Source organism: Monodon monoceros, unplaced genomic scaffold (genome assembly GCF_005190385.1).
Source record: "Monodon monoceros isolate NGI ecotype Baffin Bay Population unplaced genomic scaffold, NGI_Narwhal_1 Super_Scaffold_18, whole genome shotgun sequence".
In the NCBI taxonomy this organism is placed as follows: Eukaryota; Metazoa; Chordata; class Mammalia; order Artiodactyla; family Monodontidae; genus Monodon; species Monodon monoceros.
This window is the reverse complement of record NW_021703774.1, coordinates 123857232-123878009: the sequence shown is the minus strand read 5'-3', so window position 1 is coordinate 123878009 and position 20778 is coordinate 123857232. Positions and strand designations below refer to the sequence as shown.

At 38.8% G+C, this 20778-nt stretch overlaps 1 protein-coding gene across 1 annotated transcript in view; it reads left to right on the top strand.

The window, feature by feature from the left end:
• TCTEX1D1 (Tctex1 domain containing 1) overlaps positions 1-20338 on the top strand; it is a 28648-nt gene extending 8310 nt beyond the window's left edge. Inside the window, exons 3-5 of the mRNA XM_029231318.1 lie at positions 14348-14439; positions 18941-19065; positions 20135-20338. Of these exons, the coding sequence (XP_029087151.1) occupies positions 14348-14439; positions 18941-19065; positions 20135-20338 (421 nt within the window). The remainder of the gene's footprint in view (positions 1-14347; positions 14440-18940; positions 19066-20134) is intronic.
• The last annotated feature ends 440 nt before the right edge of the window (positions 20339-20778 follow it).

Here is a 20778-nt window from a genome sequence, read left to right as displayed (position 1 = left end):
CCCTGGGAAACCCCAATAAAGGCCCCTGGCTCTCCCTTGCTCCCATCTTCTGCCTCTTGACCACACTGGCATTTTTCCACATGGTCCTGTGTGGCATGTTGTGTCTCTTGCCTCTAGGACCTGTGAGTATAATAAACTGTTTTCATGAACCCGTCCTCTGACTCCTTCTGTGACTTCACCTGACTGACTCTCATAAAAAATTACAGAACGAGTACTTAAAGATATGCATTTTTGGCTTACATGAATGGTACTGTGCTATAAATCTCATTTTGTTTGCTCAATCTCATATCTCATTCAGTAGTTTTAGTTTTTGATGTTTACTCATGTGACTATGGATATCTAGCTCTTTGCTTCTTACTGCTGCATAATAGTCCTTAATATACATCTATCACTCATGCTCTTATCCATTCCCCTAGGGGTGAGCACCCAGATTGGTTTTCCCTCCCTGCCAAGGTATGCAGTGCCATGTGGAACATCTTTGTACATAACCCTTCATTGGCATCTTTGTGAAAAGTGCCCTGTGAATGTGATCCCAGGTAAAGGCATTCCTGTTAAGGAAGATTTGAATTAATGGTGAAATAATTCATAGATGAAACTGCTTAACACAAAAGCATATCAAAATTTCTCAAATTAATCTACAAATGCACATATCTCAATCAAAACCCATTTGTACGTTTTGAGAAACTCAAAAAACCATTTCTAAATTTTATAAATAGGGAAAGAACTCTGAGTAACTAAGTTAACTTTGAAGAGTGAGCATAGAGGAGGAATTTACTCTCTCAGATATTAAGATATACCACAAAGCTGTAGTAAGTAAAAATAATAATAAATACAGGAATAAGCAAATACGTGTAGAAATAGACAAATAGAGCAATGGAATACATAGAAACTTTAGAAGTAGACCTATGAATATATAGAACATAATACAAGAGCAAGGGTAAATGATGGGTTTTTTCTTTTAACACCTTTATTGGAGTATAATTGCTTTACAATGGTGTGTTAGTCTCTGCTTTATAACAAAGTGAATCAGCTATACCTACACATATATCCCCATATCTTCTCCCTCTTGCGTTTCCCTTCCACCCTCCCTATCCCACCCCTCTGGGTGGTCACAGAGCACCAAGCTGATCTCCCTGTGCTATGCGGTGCTTCCCACTAGCTATCTATTTTACATTTGGTAGTGTATATATGTCCATGCCGCTCTCTCACTTCGTCCTAGCTTACCCTTCCCCCTCCCCGTGTGCTCAATCCATTCTCTACGTCTGTGTCTTTATTCCTGTCCTGCCCCTAGGTTCTTCAGAACCAGTTTTTTCTTTTTATTTTTTTAGATTCCATATATATGTGTCAGCATACAGAATTTGTTTTTCTCTTCCTGACTTACTTCATTCTATATGACAGACTCCAGGTCCATCCACCTCACTACAAGTAACTCAATTTCATTTCTTTTTATGGCTAAGTAATATTCCATTTTATATATGTGCCACATCTTCTTTATCCATTCATCTGTTGATGGACACTTAGGTTGCTCATCTCCTGGCAATTGTAAATAGAGCTGCAATGAACATTTTGGTACATGACTCTTTTTGAATTATGGTTTTCTCAGGGTATATGCCCAGTAATGGGATTCCTGGGTCATATGGTAGTTCTATTTGTAGATTTTTAAGGAACCTCCATACTGTTGCCACAGTAGCTGTATCAATTTACATTCCCATCAACAGTGCAAGAGGGTTCCCTTTTCTCCACACCCTCTCCAGCATGTATTGTTTGTAGATTTTTTGATGATGGCCATTCTGACTGGTGTGAGATGATATCTCATTGTAGTTTTGATTTGCATTCCTCTAATAATTAGTGATGTTGAGCCTCCTTTCATGTGTTTGTTGGCAGTCTGTATATCTTCTTTGGAGAAATGTCTATTTAGATCTTCTGCCCATTTTTGGATTGGGTTGTTTGTTTTTTTGTTCTTGAGCTGCATGAGCTGCTTATAAATTTTGGAGATTACTCCTTTGTCAGTTGCTTCATTTGCAACAATTTTCTCCCATTCTGAGGGTTGTCTTTTCGTCTTGTTTATGGTTTCCTTTGCTGTGCAAAAGCTTTGAAGGTTCATTAGGTCCCATTTGTTTATTTTTGTTTTTATTTCCATTCCTCTAGGAGGGGGGTCAAAAAGGATCTTGCTGTGATTTATGTCATAGAGTGTTCTGCCTATCTTTTCCTCTAAGAGTTTGATAGTATCTGGCCTTACATTTAGGTCTTTAATCCATTTTGAGTTTATTTTTGTGTATGGTGTTCGGGAGTGTTCTAATTTCATTCTTTTACATGTAGCTGTCCAGTTTTCCCAGCAACACTTATTGAAGAGGCTGTCTTTTCTCCATTGTATATTCTTGTCTCCTTTATCAAAAATAAGGTGACCATATGTGTGTGGGTTTATTTCTGGGCTTTCTATCCCGTTCCATTGAACTATATTTCTGTTTTTGTGCCAGTACCATACTGTCTTGATTACTGCATCTTTGTAGTATAGTCTGAAGTCAGGGAGCCTGATTCCTCCAGCTCCATTTTTCTTTCTCAAGATTGCTTTGGCTATTGGGGGTCTTTTGTGTTTCCATACAAATTGTGAAATTTTTTGTCCTAGTTCTGTGAAAAATGCCTTTGGTAGTTTGATAGGTATTGCATTGAATCTGTAGATTGCTTTGGGTAGTAGAGTCATTTTCACAATGTTGATTCTTCCAATCCAAGATCATGGTATATCTCTCCATCTGTTTGTATCATCTTTAATTTCTTTCAGCAGCGTCTTATAGTCTTCTGCATACAGATCTTTTGTCTCCTTAGATAGGTTTATTCCTAGGTATTTTATTCTTTGTGTTGCAATGGTAAATGGAAGTGTTTTCTTAATTTCACTTTCAGATTTTTCATCATTAGTGTATAGGAATGCCAGAGATTTCTGTGCATTAATTTTGTATCCTGCTACTTTACCAAATTCATTGATTGGTTCTAGTAGTTTTCTGGTAGCATCTTTAGGATTCTCTATGTATAGTATCATGTCATCTGCAAACAGTGACAGCTTTACTTCTTTTCTGATTTGGATTCCTTTTATTTCTTTTTCCTCTCTGATTGCTGTGGCTAAAACTTCCAAAACTATGTTGAATAATAGTGGTGAGAGTGGGCAACCTTTTCTTGTTCCTGATCTTAGTGGAAATGGTTTCAGTTTTTCACCATTGAGAATGATGTTGGCTGTGGGTTTGTCATATATGGCCTTTATTATGTTGAGGTAAGTTCCCTCTATGCCTACTTTCTGGAGGGTTTCTATCATAAATGGGTGTTGAATTTTGTCAAAAGCTTTTTCTGCATCTATTGAGATGATCATGTGGTTTCTATCCTTCAGTTTGTTAATATGGTGTATCACATTGATTGATTTGCATATATTGGAGAATCCTTGCATTCCTGGGATAAACCCCACTTGTTCATGGTGTATGATCCTTTTAATGTGCTCTTGGGTTCTGTTTGCTAGTATTTTGTTGAGGATATTTGCAACTATGTTCATCAGTCATACTGGCCTGTAGTTTTCTTTCTTTGTGACATCTTTGTTTGGTTTTGGTATCAAGGTGATGGTGGCCTTGTAGAATGGGTTTGGGAGTGTTCCTCCCTCTGCTATATTTTGGAAGAGTTTGAGAAGGATAGGTGTTAGCTCTTCTCTAAATGTTTGATAGAATTCGCCTGTGAAGCCATCTGGTTCTGGTCTTTTCTTGTTGGAACATTTTTTTTTTTTTTTTTTACAGTACGCAGGCCTCTCACTGTTGTGGCCTCTCCCATTGCGGAACACAGGCTCCGGACGTGCAGGCTCAGCGGCCATGGCTTACGGGCCCAGCCGCTCCACGGCATGTGGGATCTTCCCGGACTGGGGCATGAACCCGTGTCCCGTGCATCGGCAGGCGGACCCTCAACCACTGCGCCACCAGGGAAGCCCCTGTTGTTGGAAGATTTTTAATCACAGACTCAATTTCAGTGCTTGTGATTGGTCTGTTTATATTTTCTATCCCTTCCTGGTTCAGTCTCCAAAGGTGGTGCTTTTCTAAGGATTGTCCATTTCTTCCAGGTTGTCCATTTTATTGGTATATAGTTGCTTGTAGTAATCTCTCATGATCCTTTGTATTTCTGCAGTGTCAGTTGTTACTTCTTTTTCATTTCTAATTTTATTGATTTGAGTCTTCTCCCTTTTTTTCTTCATGAGTCTGGCTAATGGTTTATCAATTGTGTTTATCTTCTCAAAGAACCAGCCTTTAGTTTTATTGATCTTTGCTATTGTTTCCTTCATTTATTTCTGATCTGATCTTTATGATTTCTTTCCTTCTGCTAACTCTGGGGGTTTTTTTGTTCTTCTTTCTCTAATTGCTTTAAGTGTAAGGTTACATTGTTTATTTGAGATGTTTCTTGTTTCTTGAGGTAGGATTGTATTGCCATGAACTTCCCTCTTAGAACTGCTTTTGCTGCATCCCATAAGTTTTGGGTCATCATGTTTTCATTGTCATTTGTTTCTAGATATTATTTTATTTCCTCTTTGATTTCTTCCATGAGAAATGATGGGTTTTTAATAGATTGTTTTGGGAGAAAGCTGGCTTACTATATGATGGAAAAAAAAATGAAGCTGGATTCTTACACCATTTGCATGGTAGACTCCAGATGGAAGACTGAAATGTGGAAAGCTATAAAGCTAATAGAAGAAAGTATAGAATATCTTTGTGTTCTGTGGAAGGGAAAGATTTCTTAAATAAGATCCCAAAATGAAAAACTAAAATCATAAAGCAAAAAAAAAATTTGATAAATACAACTACAGTAAAACTTGTATTTCTGTTCAACAAAGAATACAATAGACACAGTTTGTAGGTCAGTAGAAGATACATATTTGTAAACTCATGCATATTAACAATTTTTTTAAAAAGGAGGAAAACAATTTTTAATAATCAAAAGAGATAAATAGCAATTTACAGAAGCAAAGCCCAAATGGCAAAGCAGAATGTGAAGAGATGCTTAAATTCACTTGGAAAGAGAAAAATGCAAATTAAAACAAGATTCCATATTACACCCAACTGAATGGCAAAACATAAGAAGGGAGAATAACACCAAATGTTGGCAAGGCTAGTGAGAATAATAGCTTATATAGGCATTCAGCAAAGAAATCTAACAGTATTTAGAAAAATAGGGATATACATGCCCTATTATCCATACTGAGGACACTGAGGCTTGCTGTGGTAAAGTGACTGGCCAGCGTATCACAGTTCCCAGATGACAGAGCAAATAATCTGTGGTTCTCTGACCCTAGAATTTAGAGACCTCATGAAAGTATTTTTATTTGTTACGAGCTAATTGTACCCCACTACCCCTGCCAGATTCATACGTTGAAGCCCTAATCCCCAATACCTCTGAATGTGACCTTATTTGGAGTAAGAAGTAAACTTAATTACCTCTTATTTAAAGAGGTAATTAAGTTTAAGTGAGTTCATTAGGGTGGGTTCTAAACCAATGTGACTGGTGTCCTTATAAGAAAAGGAAACTTGGACACCAACAGGCCTGGAGGGAGGCGATGTGAAGATACACAGGGAGGAGATGGCCATCCACAAGCCAAGGAGAGAGGCCTGGAACAGATCCTTCCCTCATGGCTCTCAGAAGGAACCAATCCAGCCAACACCTGGTTCTCGGACTTCTAACCTCCAGAAGTGTGAGACAGCAAACTTCTGTTGTTTAAGCCTCCCAGACTTGGTACTTCATTATGGCAGCCCTGGCTAACTATTGCAGTGCAGCTGACCCTTGTACAACACAAGTGTGAACTGTGCAGGTCCACTTACACGTGGATTTTTTTTCAATAGTAAATACTGCAGTACTACACGATCCGTGGTTGGAGCTGTGGATGTGGAATCAAGGATACTGAGGAAATGCAACCATGGATACTGAGGGCCGACCATAACTTCTACTAGATTTTCCACTGCAAAGAGGGTCAACACCCCTAACCCCCACGTTGTCAACTGTATCTTTGAAGGAGTGAATGGAATAGCATGAGCTTAGTTGGGGAGTCGAACGGGTGACTCAGAGGCCTGCTCTGCCACCACTGGCTGGGGTCAATTCCAGTGTGAGCACTTACAAGCTGCTGGTCTTGCATAAGTTATTAAGCCTTCTTTGCCTCAGTTTCTTCCTCTACAAAATGGGATAAAAATAATAGTTGTCAGTTTGGGCATGTTGAGAATTTATTAAAATAATACATGGAAGCACTAGAATAGTTCTTGGCACATCAAAGAACAGAGCAAGTGTTGATCATAATTATTACATAGAACTTTGGCATCAAACTAGACCTGAGTTTGAATCCCTGATCTTCTGTTAACTAGCTGCTGTTTAATATTCTTTGTCTTAATATATTATCTATGAAATGAGAATAACAATGACTTCATCACTGCATCATGTCTTTTGTTTACTGAACACATTTTTGTTGCCTGGGTTACTGGCATTGTGCTATATGCCAAAGATGCAGTGGTGAACAAAATAGACTGTCCCTGAACTTGTGGCATTGCCCTTGTCAAGATCATAATGACTTTCACATTGCTGATGCAGTGGTCAGTCCTTCTCAGTCTTCTCCACTGGTCCCTCCTCTTCTCCCCAATTTCTTAACGTAGGAGTGCCTCAGGGAGCACTTTGTCCCTTTGTCCCCTTCTTCTCTTGTCCTACACTTGTCCCCTCGGGAATCTCCTCCAGTCTAGTGACTGAGACATGGTGCTATGCCCCCAGATGTATATCTCTGGCCCACACATCTCTCCCAAACCCCAGACTCATAGGTCTAACTGCCTATTGACCCCTCACTTCAGTACCTAGCAGACATTGCAAACTCAACATCTCACAACTTAACTCTTTAACTACCTTCCTTCCCATTCAAGAGGAGATCCGTTGGATCAGTTTTGAAAATATATTCAGAACCCAACTACCGGGACTTCCCTGGTGGCACAGTGGTTAAGAATCTGCCCGCCAATACAGGGGACATGGGTTCGAGCCCTGGTCCGGGAAGATCCCACATGCCGTGGAGCAACTAAGCCCATGCGCCACAACTACCAAGCCTGCAAGCCACAACTGCTGAGGCCACACGCCACAACTACTGAAGCCTGCGTGCCTAGAGCCTGTGCTCCTCAACAAGAGTAGCTATCTCAATGAGAAGCCCGCACACCACCACCAAGAGTAACCCCCACTCGCTGCAACTAGAGAAAGCCTGCGCACAGCAACAAAGACCCAACTCAACTAAAAATAAATAAATAAATAAATAAATTTTTTAAAAAAGCAACCCAACTACTTACCACTTACCCCCCAACTTGGTCTGGGTCACTGTATTAGCTTGAGCTGCCATAACAAAATACCACGGATTGTGTGGCTTTAACAATAGGAATTTATTTTCTCACAGTCCTGGAGCCTGGAAGTCTGAAATCAGGATGCCAGCTTGGTTAGGTTCTGGTGAGGGCCCACTTCCTGACTTGTAGACGGCCATCTTTTCACAGTGTCCTTGCATGGAGGAAAGAACGCTGCTGTTTCTTTCTTTTACGTAAGGAGCCCAGTTCTATCAGTTCAGGGCTTCACCCTTACAACTTCATTTCACCTTAATGATCTCTTTAAAGGCCTTATCTCCAATATACTCACATGGGGTGTTAAGGCTTCAATCTATGAATTTTGAAGAGACACAATTTTTTTCCTAGCAGTTACTACCATCTCTCCCCTGGATTACTATAAAAGCTTTCTAACTGGAATCCCTGTGTTTACACATGCTGCCCTACAGCCTATTCTCAGCACGACATATGGAGTTATCATTGTAAAATATAACATGGATCTTGCTATTCCTCTGCTCAAAACTCTATAAAGTCTTCCACTTTATCAGAGTAAAAGCCAAGATTTTAAGATGGCCCACAAAACTCTACATTGTCCAGCTACCTGACACCCTGGTAACCTCATCTCCTTCCACCCTCCTGCTTGCTGCCTCTTCTCCAGCTACTCTGGCCTCTATGCACTTCTTCAAAACTACCAGGCAGCCTTCTGCTCGCAGCCTATGCATGTGCTTTCCTCTCCCCCAACACACCCTTCCCTCCGACATCAACATGGCTCATTTCCTCACCTCCTCCAACTCTTTGCTCAGGGAGATCTATCTTGATCATTCTGTTTAAAATTATACACAACTGCCTCTCTCCCATCCACTTTCAAGCTCCTTTAACTAAGCTCCCCTTTTCCATGTAGCATTTATCATCTTCTAACATAGCATATAACTTACTTGTTTAGTATTTTATTGTCTTTTTTCTGTCTCTTTTCACTAGGTTCCATGAGGGCAGAGATTTTAGTTTGTTTTTGTTTTCTGGGTTTTTTTGGTTTTTGTTGTTGTTGTTGTTTTGGGGGTTTTTTTTGTTTGTTTTTTATATCCCAGGGACCTAGAATAGCACCTGGCACATAGCAGTCACTCAATAAATATTTTTTGACAGTAGAATGAATAATTATTGCATTATCCTAATTCCTGAACACAAACAGGTTAGGTTCACAGGTCCGAGTATGTAAGTTCAGGGTGACTAAGGGCTTTCATCTTGCAGACAAAAGATGCATTTACAGCAAAAAGAAAAATGTTCGTTCAAATTTTTAAAACAAGGTATACTTTACCTTCTTGCTGAAACATTCCATTGTGCACCTATTAAAAAAGAAGAAGAACATTATCATTTGTGTTGAACATCTGTTGGGATAGACGACACTCCTTGATGATCTCCATGGCACTGTGGAGGTAACCATGGCACACACACTCCCAGCCTCACCTCTCTGATGATTGCCAAGGGTAATGCGACTTTGAACTGTGCATTCATCCAGGAGCTGCAACAGAAGTTTCGTCAGCTGCTCTTGACCTTAACCTCACCTTCTCTTGAATAAAGAAATCCAACAGTGGGCTTCAGACACTAACTCTGACTTTCTATTCACCCACTCAAATTTGTTCTACTTTGTCAGTCACATTTCCTGGATTATCTTCAATCGCTTCAGAGCTAGACTTTTCACAGGTTGCATGGTTCATTCTTTGTCCTTCAGAATCATTCCTACTCTTAAAAATGTATCCCACAAGAACACATATCATGTCATTTTCTCTCCTCTTTCATTTTTGAAAACATATCTTGACTTTTGTTTCCATTACAACCTTTCTCTTACTTGTAAGATGGGACCCATAATGTGAATAAAATATCTTAAAACTATGTAAAAATCCAGCAATACTGCTATAAAACTAACTGGCTACACACCACTAAATTACCTTAACAGACAACTTGTACCTTCCACTGATGGGGGAAGAGTTGGTACGCTTTTGATCTTAAGCATAATAGTCATAAAAATGTCCATAGACATTTTGAGGTGGAAAGTTCACAAGTGAGGGTTTTTTTGCGGTACGCGGGCCTCTCACTGCTGTGGCCTCTCCCGCCACGGAGCACAGGCTCCGGACGCGCAGGCCCAGCGGCCATGGCCCACGGGCCCAGCTGCTCCGCGGCACGTGGGATCCTCCCGGACCGGGGCACGAACCGGCGTTCCCCGCATCAGCAGGCGGACTCCCACCGCTGCGCCACCAGGGAAACCCCCAAGTGAGTTTTGATGCATATTTTATATTGTTTTCTACATCTTGTGTCTCCAGCACAGGAAGTCTTATTTTCCTTTTTATTCCCAGTACTTCCCACTTTGCCTGCCACAAGGTGGGCAATAAATAGCTGTTGAAAGAATGAAGCAAAAAGAAAAGAACAAATGTACAAATTTATACCCTGAAGCCTTCTTTTTCTCTGTGCTCTCTGAAATAACCCCGCTGGGAGGCAGCACGTGACTTTAACAACAGATTTTAAAAAATAAGAGAGGGTCATGCTTAAATGATTCCATTCAAAATACGGTAGTTCCAGGCATTTCACAGTTACAAATCGAAGAAAGAGGTGATAGTGTGACCTTCTTAAGCTGCTAAATGAATGGCTTCAAGGCTAGCTATCTATTCAAACATTATCTCTTACTGCAGCTTAAAACATCTAAGGCATAATGGCAGTGAAAATGTCTGGAAATGAATTCTTAATAATAATTAGATGGTATTATGGCTGGTGAGATTTAATTGACATTGTTTCTATCTCCAACCATCATGACAATAAGACATGCCTTGTACCTATTCTGTGTAATTCAAGGAATGGTCAGCATGCAAATTTGTAAGATGTTTTCAGGAAAACTGAATTTCATGAAAAATAAACATATTCCAACTCCCTAGCTAATTTTTTTGGCTCTTTTCTGCATAATCATAACACAGGCTGTTGGGTTAGCATGGGACACAATGTAAGAGAGTTACTTTTGTTATTGTGTACCAATTTCATGCAGCTATTTCCACAACCAGGCTAATTTCAAGTCTGTGCTGAGCAATGGTACATGTGATTCCAAGTATTAATGGAAATTTATATTGGTTACAAATTGTTACTCTTCTCTCTAGAATAGTATTAGTTCATTTGTTCACTGTTTTCACCAGCAGTTTACACCAGACTTTCAGTTTTCCTGCTTTTACTTTTAAACTACCTTCCTGCCTAAAACTTTACAATTCCTTTGGGCACATTTTGCCAGTTGAAATCCTTTTCTTCCATAAATGCCAACAAGCTGATGAAACACATAGACAGCAAGAACATTTTTCACATTTAAAAAAATCAACTACAGCGTTCCATTCGCAGTGAGATCATGTATCTAAGAAGGATTATTATTATAAACTAGGGAAGGCCTGGTCATAGGCAACAGAAACTCATCCACGTGTAATGTGAAATATACCCAATAAATTTGTTGTGCTGTGAATACAGCACTGGTAATTAAAATTATAAATTTGCTCTTTGAAGCAGCTCACATTTTTATGTTTAAAAATTTCAAAGGGCTTGAATAAAGCTGTTTATCAATAGAAAATATGTACATGTTTTTCTAAGTCAGTATTCTGAACTGACATTGGTAATTGCAAGCATTTTTAATATTTTGTGTCTTCTTTTTGTCTTTTTTCATGCAATATATATTGTATTTTTTCTGTTCAACTTACTCTCTTTTCTCTCTCCCTTCTTCCAAGGCATCTCATTCTAATATAGGAACTATCAGATATCAGTTTCAAAAAATACCATAAATAGGGTTTTTAAAAAAGTAAAATTTTTCTATAACTTACATGAAATTATAGTCTTGGTTGATACATGGTTAGATTTCCAATGTACAGAAATCAATAGACTAACCAAATATTTTCCTTCTGCATGATAAGGGAAGCCAGGTTAATATATCTGAAATATCTGAAATCTCACTCCCCAAAGCCCCGTCTCTTCCACAAAATTAACTCCAAGTTTTGTGCTCTATTACTTGCAGCATCCCACTTCCAAACTCTGTATCAGTTAAAATTTGTATCAGTTATATCTAATGCTTCTTATAAAAATCTTTTTATAAAAAATAAAAACAGTGGCTTAAACAAAATAGAAATATATTTTCTCTTACATAAAAGAAGTCTAGAAGGACTAGTCTTCTAGCTTCTGATCTACAATCCATAACGTCATCTCAAGACCCAAGATAGCTGCTGAGCTCTTGCCATCATATCCATGGTCCAGTCATGAACAGGCCCCTGCTGGTTGACTTGGTTGAATTCTCTCAGAATTTTCACCCATAACTTCCACTTACATCTTATTGGCTCATAAGCCACATGGCCCCAGTAGCACTAAAGAGTCCAAGCATTTGTCTTCAATTTGGAGAGAAATATTCCCACAAACTTCTGGTATTGCTACCAAGGAAGAAGAGAACATTGGAAAGCAAATGAGTCCCTGCCACAATGGTCATTATAGTTTTCTTTATAATGATGGAATATTGAAAACAACCTAAATGGCCTGTTTAACTAAAATGCAGTATGTTCATAAATTAAATACTGTCTTGATATTTAAAACATGGATGCAGATTACTATTTATTGACATAGTTATCTGCTACATATTTCTGAGTGAAAAAAAAATGGCATCTATAGTAGATCCCATATGTAAAATCATGTCTGAAAAGTTTTTTTAACATTAAGAGTGGTTAGATAATCACTGAGGTTAGTAATTTTTTGTGTAACTTTACTTTGTTCTTTATACTTTCCTGTACACTTTGAAATTTTTACAATGAGCATACACGGTTTACAGATTGCTGTAGAAATAAAAAGGCACTGTACGAAATCACCTTCAGTATTTCAAAAAAAAAGTCACTCTAAAGAACTTTCTATTTGCACATCAATCTTCAGCCAATGGGGTTTTGAAGCTGCCCTTATGACAGTTACCAATATCATACTGATAATATTACAAACGGCACTGGATATCATTTTTTTAGTAACATGGCAATAACAAAGCAATAGTATCCAAAGCAAAAAATCATTACTTGCTTTTTTGTGTTAGACTTCTAACTCTGCTAATTTGAGTTTTATACAAACTCTACTTCTCCTTCTATGAGTTTTTAATATGGCGTTTAGTAGAAAAGAAATAGGGTTTTATTAATATCTTCTTATGTTTGTGCAAGTAACTTTTAATTGCAGCAATTATTTCAGGTAGTCATTGCCCCTATTTCCATTCTATCAGGTATGACCATATATGAAACTTTGTTACAGAGGTAAACAGAGTATTTGAAATCTAAGTCTGCCTTTCGTATGTGTATGCAGTTAAGCACTTTGCCAGTTCCCTTTATCGCTGACATGGGCAGAATAATGACTCTTTTACTTCCTTAAAGGGGGTATTTTAAAGATAAAATGAGACAATTGATGGAAAATATTTTGCAGAAAAAAAGTAGCATATACAATATTGGGGCAGCCTGGCTTATCTTAAAATCAAGGGGCTTATGCAACATTGGTTTTTCTAAGCAGAAGTTACCATCTTTGGCGCTGCTCACAACACCTGCAGCCAACGTGGCTAAATAGGTTGGTTGCTACTTCAAAGGGCAGCAGAAAATTGAGGAAAGCAGGTGTTATAAGAATGGAGACTAACTCACTAATCCAGAAATCCATTGTGGAAAAGCAGCCGTAATGTCTTACATCACTTTCTTGGGCTGGGTGGGTAAACCTTAATTTATTGTTTAAAGTGTATTAAATGACTTTAAAAATATAATATCCATGATTTTCTTAAAATAGCAATTTGCAGGAAGCTCACTAACTCCCAACAGCTCAGAACTAAGTATTTAAAACTCCTTGCAGAGAGAAAATAAAGTCCCCAAAGATTAAGAACAAATATCTCATTCTCATTTAATTAAAGCAAACACTTAGCCTGCTTATAAAAGTAATCACTCTGAAAACACACACACACACTCACACACACACACACCGTTATATCATCTCCTTTGAAATATCTGTCTTAACCTCCGTTTCACAGGTGGAGAGAACTGGGGTAGAGATCTGAGACTGCCATTAGTGACAGCTGAATTTTCTCTGATTAAGTAGTGCTGGAGGGACTTTAGGGGTTACTCTTCATTTGAGTCTCCTGTTCAGCACCTGGATAAGCTTATATTGCCTTGGTAACCAAGCCAAAACCCTTTCTTAATGTTGAAAAGGGTGATTGATGCTTATTGATTACTATAGTTTGGGTGAATTGCAGTTCCCCTCATCATGTAGATGAGTTTCTCGTTTTTCTTTTTTCTACTAAAGGGACTTTGTGAGGTACATTTAATAGTAAACTCCTTATAATCCCCCATGTATGTAAAGAGCTTGTTGCCCAACATTTTAAGCTTCCTCACTTAATCCCCAGTCCCTTTTGTGAGTTCTGTCCACTTTGAGGAGAGACTTTTGCACCTGCAGTAGAGATGCAATTGACAATAGCTTTTGAAACATGTACAGTCGGCCCTCGGTATCTGCTGAGCATTGGTTCCGGGAGCCCCCCATGGACACCAAAAGCAGTGGATGCTCAAGTCCCTTATATAAAATGGCGCAGTGCAGTTGGTCCTCCATATCCATGGGTTCCGCATCCGCGGATTTAACCAACTGAAATACGTGACTGGGTGAATCCCTGGATGCGAAGGGCTGACTGTACATACTCCATTAGCCCACAGATGGAACAACCCGTGAATACTTTCGTGTTAATCAAATGCCCCAGGCACTGCACTGGGCTTCAACCACTATATTGAGACCTGCTCCAAGTGACTTCTCTACACTGGTAATATTTCCATCTCTAAAATGTTTTAGACTTTAAATGTATTACCAGGATATTTACAGGGGACTTGCTTGAAATATTTTTAGAGAAAATATAAAACTTCTGTCACATCTTTGCTAAGAGCAACATGGTGTTTTGCTATTATTGTTATAGTAACTGTTGAAATTTGTTTTCTCCTTGCTTTTAGCTCTCTGAGTACAGTGTCTTATATGGATGAACCTAGCCAGCATGAAGATGCCTCTCACCTCGCAGTTCAGATGGAAAACACCTACCAACTGGGTGTGTTATTTTATCACTCCATCCTATTTAAGACTTCTAATTTTATGGGTGATATTTACTTAAAATAATATCTGATAACCTGGCATTATCTTCAATGCTAGCACAATATAAGGGATCTTAATTAATTGGGTGATCTGGTATTGCTTTAATTTCTTCCTCTGCAAAGTGGGACCAGTATCCATTGCCTACTTTTCTTTATCAGTATTTTCTAAATACCAAGCAAGTCACTGGGCGGCACTGAGGTGTAGTTGTATTACTGAATTAAGGAGTTCATTGGGTATTTCTTGTGGAGTTTTTTATATCTACTTGAGTTAAATGAAAGAGATATGCACTATAGTTTTATCAAACAAAACCAACCAAGGTTGCTGATGGGTGGAGAAAAAAGCCTTAAGACAAAGGCAAATGATTCCTGGTCCCCTGTTGACAGAGATGTTTATCTTTTCCCGCAGAGGTTTTGGGTCTTTGAAAACAAAAATCTTTGCACCTGCCCCTATACTCCAGGTGGAGTCCACAGTGACTATCATTCCCCATTCACATTTCTTCATAGAACTGCTTGCTTTCTCTAAATGAGTACCTTCTCACTATTATCTGGATCCACATATAATTACTGCTGTATAGAAATTCTGCAGAGACTTACCAGTGACCAAAGGAAGACTCCATGGGCCAGAGTGGTTTCATCTGTGGTCAGTTAACCTCAGGAAAATTATAGACCATCAGTACATCCCATTAGGCCTTCTAGCCAGTTTTCTACAGTAATCCCCAAGATGACATGGAGTATAAGGCTCCATAATTAGTCTGTCTACTGGTATTTTCACAGTGCCTATGGTAGACAACTAATATTCCTGCCAACCAAGATACATTTATACTCCTTCTGGTAGCCTGACCCAGTTTCCTTTGGGGGAGCCCGACCACTGCCATCATTATCACTTTTGGTCCATAGCATCCTCCTGAAGCTGACACTGGCTTCAGAGATGTAACAGTGACTGATTTGGGGATTTGGTCAAGGCCGTCAAAGCCTTTGAGGTTCAATTCAGAGAATGTTGTTTGGGCTGTTGAAGAAGCAGTTCATATCCTGAAACTGGAAAGAATAAGGGCTTATGGCAGCTTTGGCCATCTTGCCCTCACATGAGGCCTGAGACCACGACATACATCCAGCTGTGTACTCTTAGACTTTTCAGTTAGGCAAAGTAAGCTTGGGTCAGGTCTTCCTGTAACTAAAAGAGCTTTGCCATTCGGTGCCTATGACTCTGGGCTCTGCATGCTAGAAGGCTTTGAATCTGATTTTCACAAGATAAAGCATTTGAAATATGAAGCCCTGTGTTTCTTCTTCAAAAGGATCTATTTTCATAACATTTCTCCAAATAAACTAAACTGTCTAATCAGTTTTAGAAGTACTGAGTGTTGAAGCAAGTTAGAAAAGTAATTTTAGAAATAGCTTAGTATAAAGTATTTTCCATATTTTCTTTCAGAAAGTCATGTGAATTATTCTTTTGTGATTAAAGTCTTTTATACATGACAATCCATTTTTAAAGCATTTAACTAGCTATTTTGTTAATAATCAAAAATGTATTTCTACTTCCACTTGTTTCTGGGTTTATTTTGCATCTGAAAGAAGGTAGTCTGTGGGCCTTTGGCAAAGATTTTCTCCTATCTATACAATGAATACTGACCAGAAGAGTGAGGAAAAATTCAATCACCAGTATCACTGTGTTTACTTTTTCACATGCATCATGTAAACACATCTTAAATGTTTAGCATGTTTGTCCTCCCTTTATCTAAGTAATTACAGCCACCAAGAATGAGATAGATCATAATTTTTAAAAAGGGGGAATGGAAGAATGAAAACATATTTCTTATAATAAAAGCCACTTACCTCTTCCCATTAATTAATTACTGAAACATGAGTACAGAAGAAAATACGAGCTGTAGGGTCCAATGTATATGAATCTGAACACTCATTTTGCCTATTCCTAAATAAATGATGTTTGAGCAAGGGACTCAGCATCCTTGAATCTCAGTTTCTTCATCTGCAAGTAGGGATAATAGTCCACACATCTAGGGATACTGTGAGAATTAAATGAACTATTGTATTTAAATTGCTTCCCCATTCAGTATGTTATTGCTTCTCAAACTGACTGACTCTAGGTCTTCACCTTAGATCACTAAGAAGAAAAGCCTTCTATGATATCCAACATAATTTCCTATTAAGTATGGAATGAGTTCGCCACAGGACTTTTTCTGGAGCAATGACTATAGAGGTACCTGATTTTTTAAAAACACTGTGAGCACCACGTCACACAAGGGCTATAGGGGGCCATCTTTGCTGCCACATCGAGACAGTCCACCTGAAGCCAATTATTGAAAAATAGAATCTAAAGACAGAGAGAGAGACATCGTTTGAACTCAACTCCCGTGAGATGAGCAGGCCCTGTCACCAGAGGCTTTGTTGGACAGAGTCTGCCAGTCTCTCAGTGCTGACTTTGCTCCACCCTACAGGGTCCTTCCCGCCTGTGGAGGCCTCACTACATCCCTCCTTTACACTGTTGCCCATCTTGCTGCCTTCTCAGCAAGAGCAATCCCTGTCTCTTTGCTCAGAATAAGGTAGCAACAATAACAGCTACAACACTCTTAAATAACAAAGCTCTAATGAGTGGCTTTTTTGTGTGGCAGGCACTGTTCTGAGCATTTTAAATACTTCGTCTCATTTAATCCCAACAAAAAACAATATGTGATCATTCTTATCACTATCCCTATTTGGGAAGCTAAGACACAGATATATTAAATAACCAAATTTTTATCTATTCTCTCTTAAATCTATTTTTATGGACAAGTTTCTCTTTCTTTTTTTTTTCCATCCTGATACTTCTTCAGATCTTTGCTTTTTGATTTCTAAAGACATTTTTTCCTCCTAAAGAAAAAAATTTTCTCTAAAAAAAAAGAAATGAAAAAAAGCTTAGGCATTCACATTAGTTGATTCTGAAAGCTTCAGGAGCTTGTTTTGGAAGTCAAATGCTGAATATTGACTCTCTCTCTTTGCCTCTCAGCATCCCAGCCTGAGTAAGGCAATAGATAATTCTGGCTGTATAGGGCCAAGGTCACAAAGAAGTGAGAAAAGAAAAGTTTACTACCATATTTTAAATTCTTTTCAGAATAGAATCTCATTAATGAGATTAAAAAGACAAACCTGAGCAAAGTGCAGAAAGGGCATTGGTGCAGCTGGACAGTGGGAGCTGAGACTCAGGTGCCCCCGGGATTCCATCTTTCCAGCCCTAAACTGTGTGAGGCTCCCTCTCTCACCGTGGCCTGGCTGCCTTCCCACTATGAGAAACAGCCTCCAGCAGTTCCTTAGAGTCACATGTCATAACTTTTAACACCAAAAAGAGACTGACTTTTTTTTTTTTTTCCTAGCTCCAATTTAAAATAAAAATTCCAAGAAAGGACTCTAATTGGCCTGGCTTGGGGCAAGTCCATCAAGGGCCAATCAACCATGATCTGGACTTGGGCTCAAAGAAAATGATGGTAGAGCCTAAAGAACCACTTGTTTAGAGTGGGAAGAGGACCAGTTCCTTCCATTTGGGAGATGCTGTTCCCAAATCACAGGGAGGAGTATTAAGCGTAGGTGGACAAATATATGCACTGAAGGAATTTACTATTTTCTGAAGGGAACAATGCATACGGTCGCTATAATACATGGCCAAATTAAGTTCCGTGTGAATGATACAGGTCAAGTTAAGGTAAATGCCATACGAGTGCTTGGTAGGAGGGAGTGAAAAAGAGAGGTACCAATCTAAAGGACATAGTCTATTTAATTTAGTCCAAGCTGGTAGTATCATTTTTTTAATTTCTTAAGTAGGAAGGGAGAAACCACTCTCAAATTTAGCCTCATTTCACTAGCGTACGAAGTGGAAATCTTCTAAAACATCCACAGGATGGTGACACAGTAGGTGTCTGGGAGCTTGCCTGCTGGGGCTGGTGCCCTAGCTCTGACCCCATGAAGCAAGAGCAACCAGGACCAACCCTTCATAGGTTTATAACTGCTTGTTGTTCTCCTGTAGAACAGAGATTCCTGCTGACTCAATACTGGGGTTAATTTTCATACTCGTAGCAGACGTCTCTGTTTTACTTGTCCACATTCATTCCCCAGGCTGATTTAAATTTAATTGAACAATTCATGTATAATCATCAAAATAAAAATACTATTAACTGAGCCCCAGGAGGCTGACCTAACTCAACTCTAGGCACGGGCTGTCACCTTCTGGTTAAGTTCAGCCATAGGGAAACTTCAGCAGGAAGAGAGGAGTGTGAACCCTTGCCTTTGGGCTCATCTTGGGCTGTTTGCATCTATCAACAGAAGGACATAAGCTACTCTTAAGGGAGCCCTCTCCACATGGCTCTTCTGGGATCTAGTTCCCTTCTCAGACCCCGCTTTCAATAAAGCTATGGGGTGGATGGATATGATTTGAAATTACTTCTTTGAAAGAAATTCCATCTGTATTTTCAGGTCCTACCAAACATTTTCCTGTTGTCATTGTCAATCATATTCTGAAAGATGTGTTAACTAACTACCTACAAGAAGAAAAATATGAACCAGAGCTCTGTAGACAGATGACTAAAACGATTTCTGAGGTATGCGTGTGATTTCCCAAAGTGTTAACTATGATGAGAATATTTGTTGAAAGCACAACCCCCTACTTTTTGATGAAGGCAATTAATTTGCAGTAGCAGTAAAACTGCTTATTTTTATTTTATAAAAATATTTATTAGGTCATATTCTATGTGTGTCTGTGTGTGTGTAAAAAGCCTTTGTCTAATACAATTATTATATGCATCACTTGCATGTATTCTGTTTAAGAAATATATAAAACTGCCCCATTTATTTAAAAATTTTTATTGTAAAAAATACACTTTAATAATCATTTTTTCTTCCCCAAGTCACCTTCTTTGTATGCCATCAAATGCAAACATTGTGGCCTTTAAATACCTTTCTATTTTTATCAAGTAAAATGCTGGCACTCCATCAGGTTTTCTCTACTTTCTTTTTTATTACAAACTCTCTAATAAGCATTCACGATTAGTCATATTACAGGAGACTCCAGCTGTATGGTCCCTTAATTAGACATGAACAAGAGGGTATAACTCAAATGCCAACATTCTTTGAAGGGAAGCCATCTCAACATAGATTTTCAAAGAATGTAATAAATCCATTAAACTCTATTCTCTGGATTATCATTTTTCCATGTGCCTTAGAAAACGTAGATTTCTTGCTTGGGCTATCATTTTGTCCCTAAATGTCCTGTCTTGTGAAGCCAGTGCTTGAAGGAAATTATAGCTACCATTCTACAACAGTAAAAAGGATCCAAGGGCTTCCCTGGTGGCGCAGTGGTTGAGTGTCCGCCTGCCGATGCAGGGGACACGGGTTCGTGCCCCGGTCTGGCAAGATCCCACATGCCGCGGAGCGGCTGGGCCCGTGAGCCATGGCCGCTGAGCCTGCGCGTCCAGAGCCTGTGCTCCGCAACGGGAGAGGCCACAACAGTGAGAGGCCCGTGTACCACAAAAAAAAAAAAAAAAAAAAAAGGGATCCAAAATGTATCACGCTGTTTTCTTCAATTAAATCCACTATATTTATGAGGAAAATTAAGACTCTTACATTTCAATGTGACTAAGTGAGGATTTTTTTTTTGCTTTTAATTTCTAGGTTATTAAAGCCCAGGTCAAGGACTTGATGATTCCACGATATAAGCTAATTGTGATGGTTCACATTGGACAACTGACTGGCCAGAGCATACTGATTGGAAGCAGATGCCTCTGGGATCCTAAAAATGATACCTTTGCATCTTACATTTTCAGAAATTCTTCTCTGTTTGCTCTTGCAAATGTCTACACAGTTTACTTTGAGTGACTGAAAACAAGAAATCTAGTTCATACTTTTTAAATCAAGAAATAGGCTGTATCTTTGTACACAAGTTTCACTGCCCAGACGTTTGAGAAAGACACAACATGAATATTTCAAACAATTGGAAGTTTGGGGACTTTTTCATACTCTTGTAAGTATGAAAGAGTATACTTACTCTTTGGAGGAGAGAAGGTGACACAAGAAAGAATCTTGTTTATCCAAAGAAGGAACTAAGTCTTGGTTCTGCTGGATTGTTTTTTCATAGACATAGATTCTTATTAAATATTGCCTTGGGTACTAATTATTTTAATTACACTTTAATTAGAGAGTTAGAATTCCCTGCATTATTTTTTTAATGAAGAGAAGTCTTAATAAATATGGCTATATACCCTGACCAATAAATGACGGTAGCATATTCAATGTGGTATACACAAATGATCAATGGT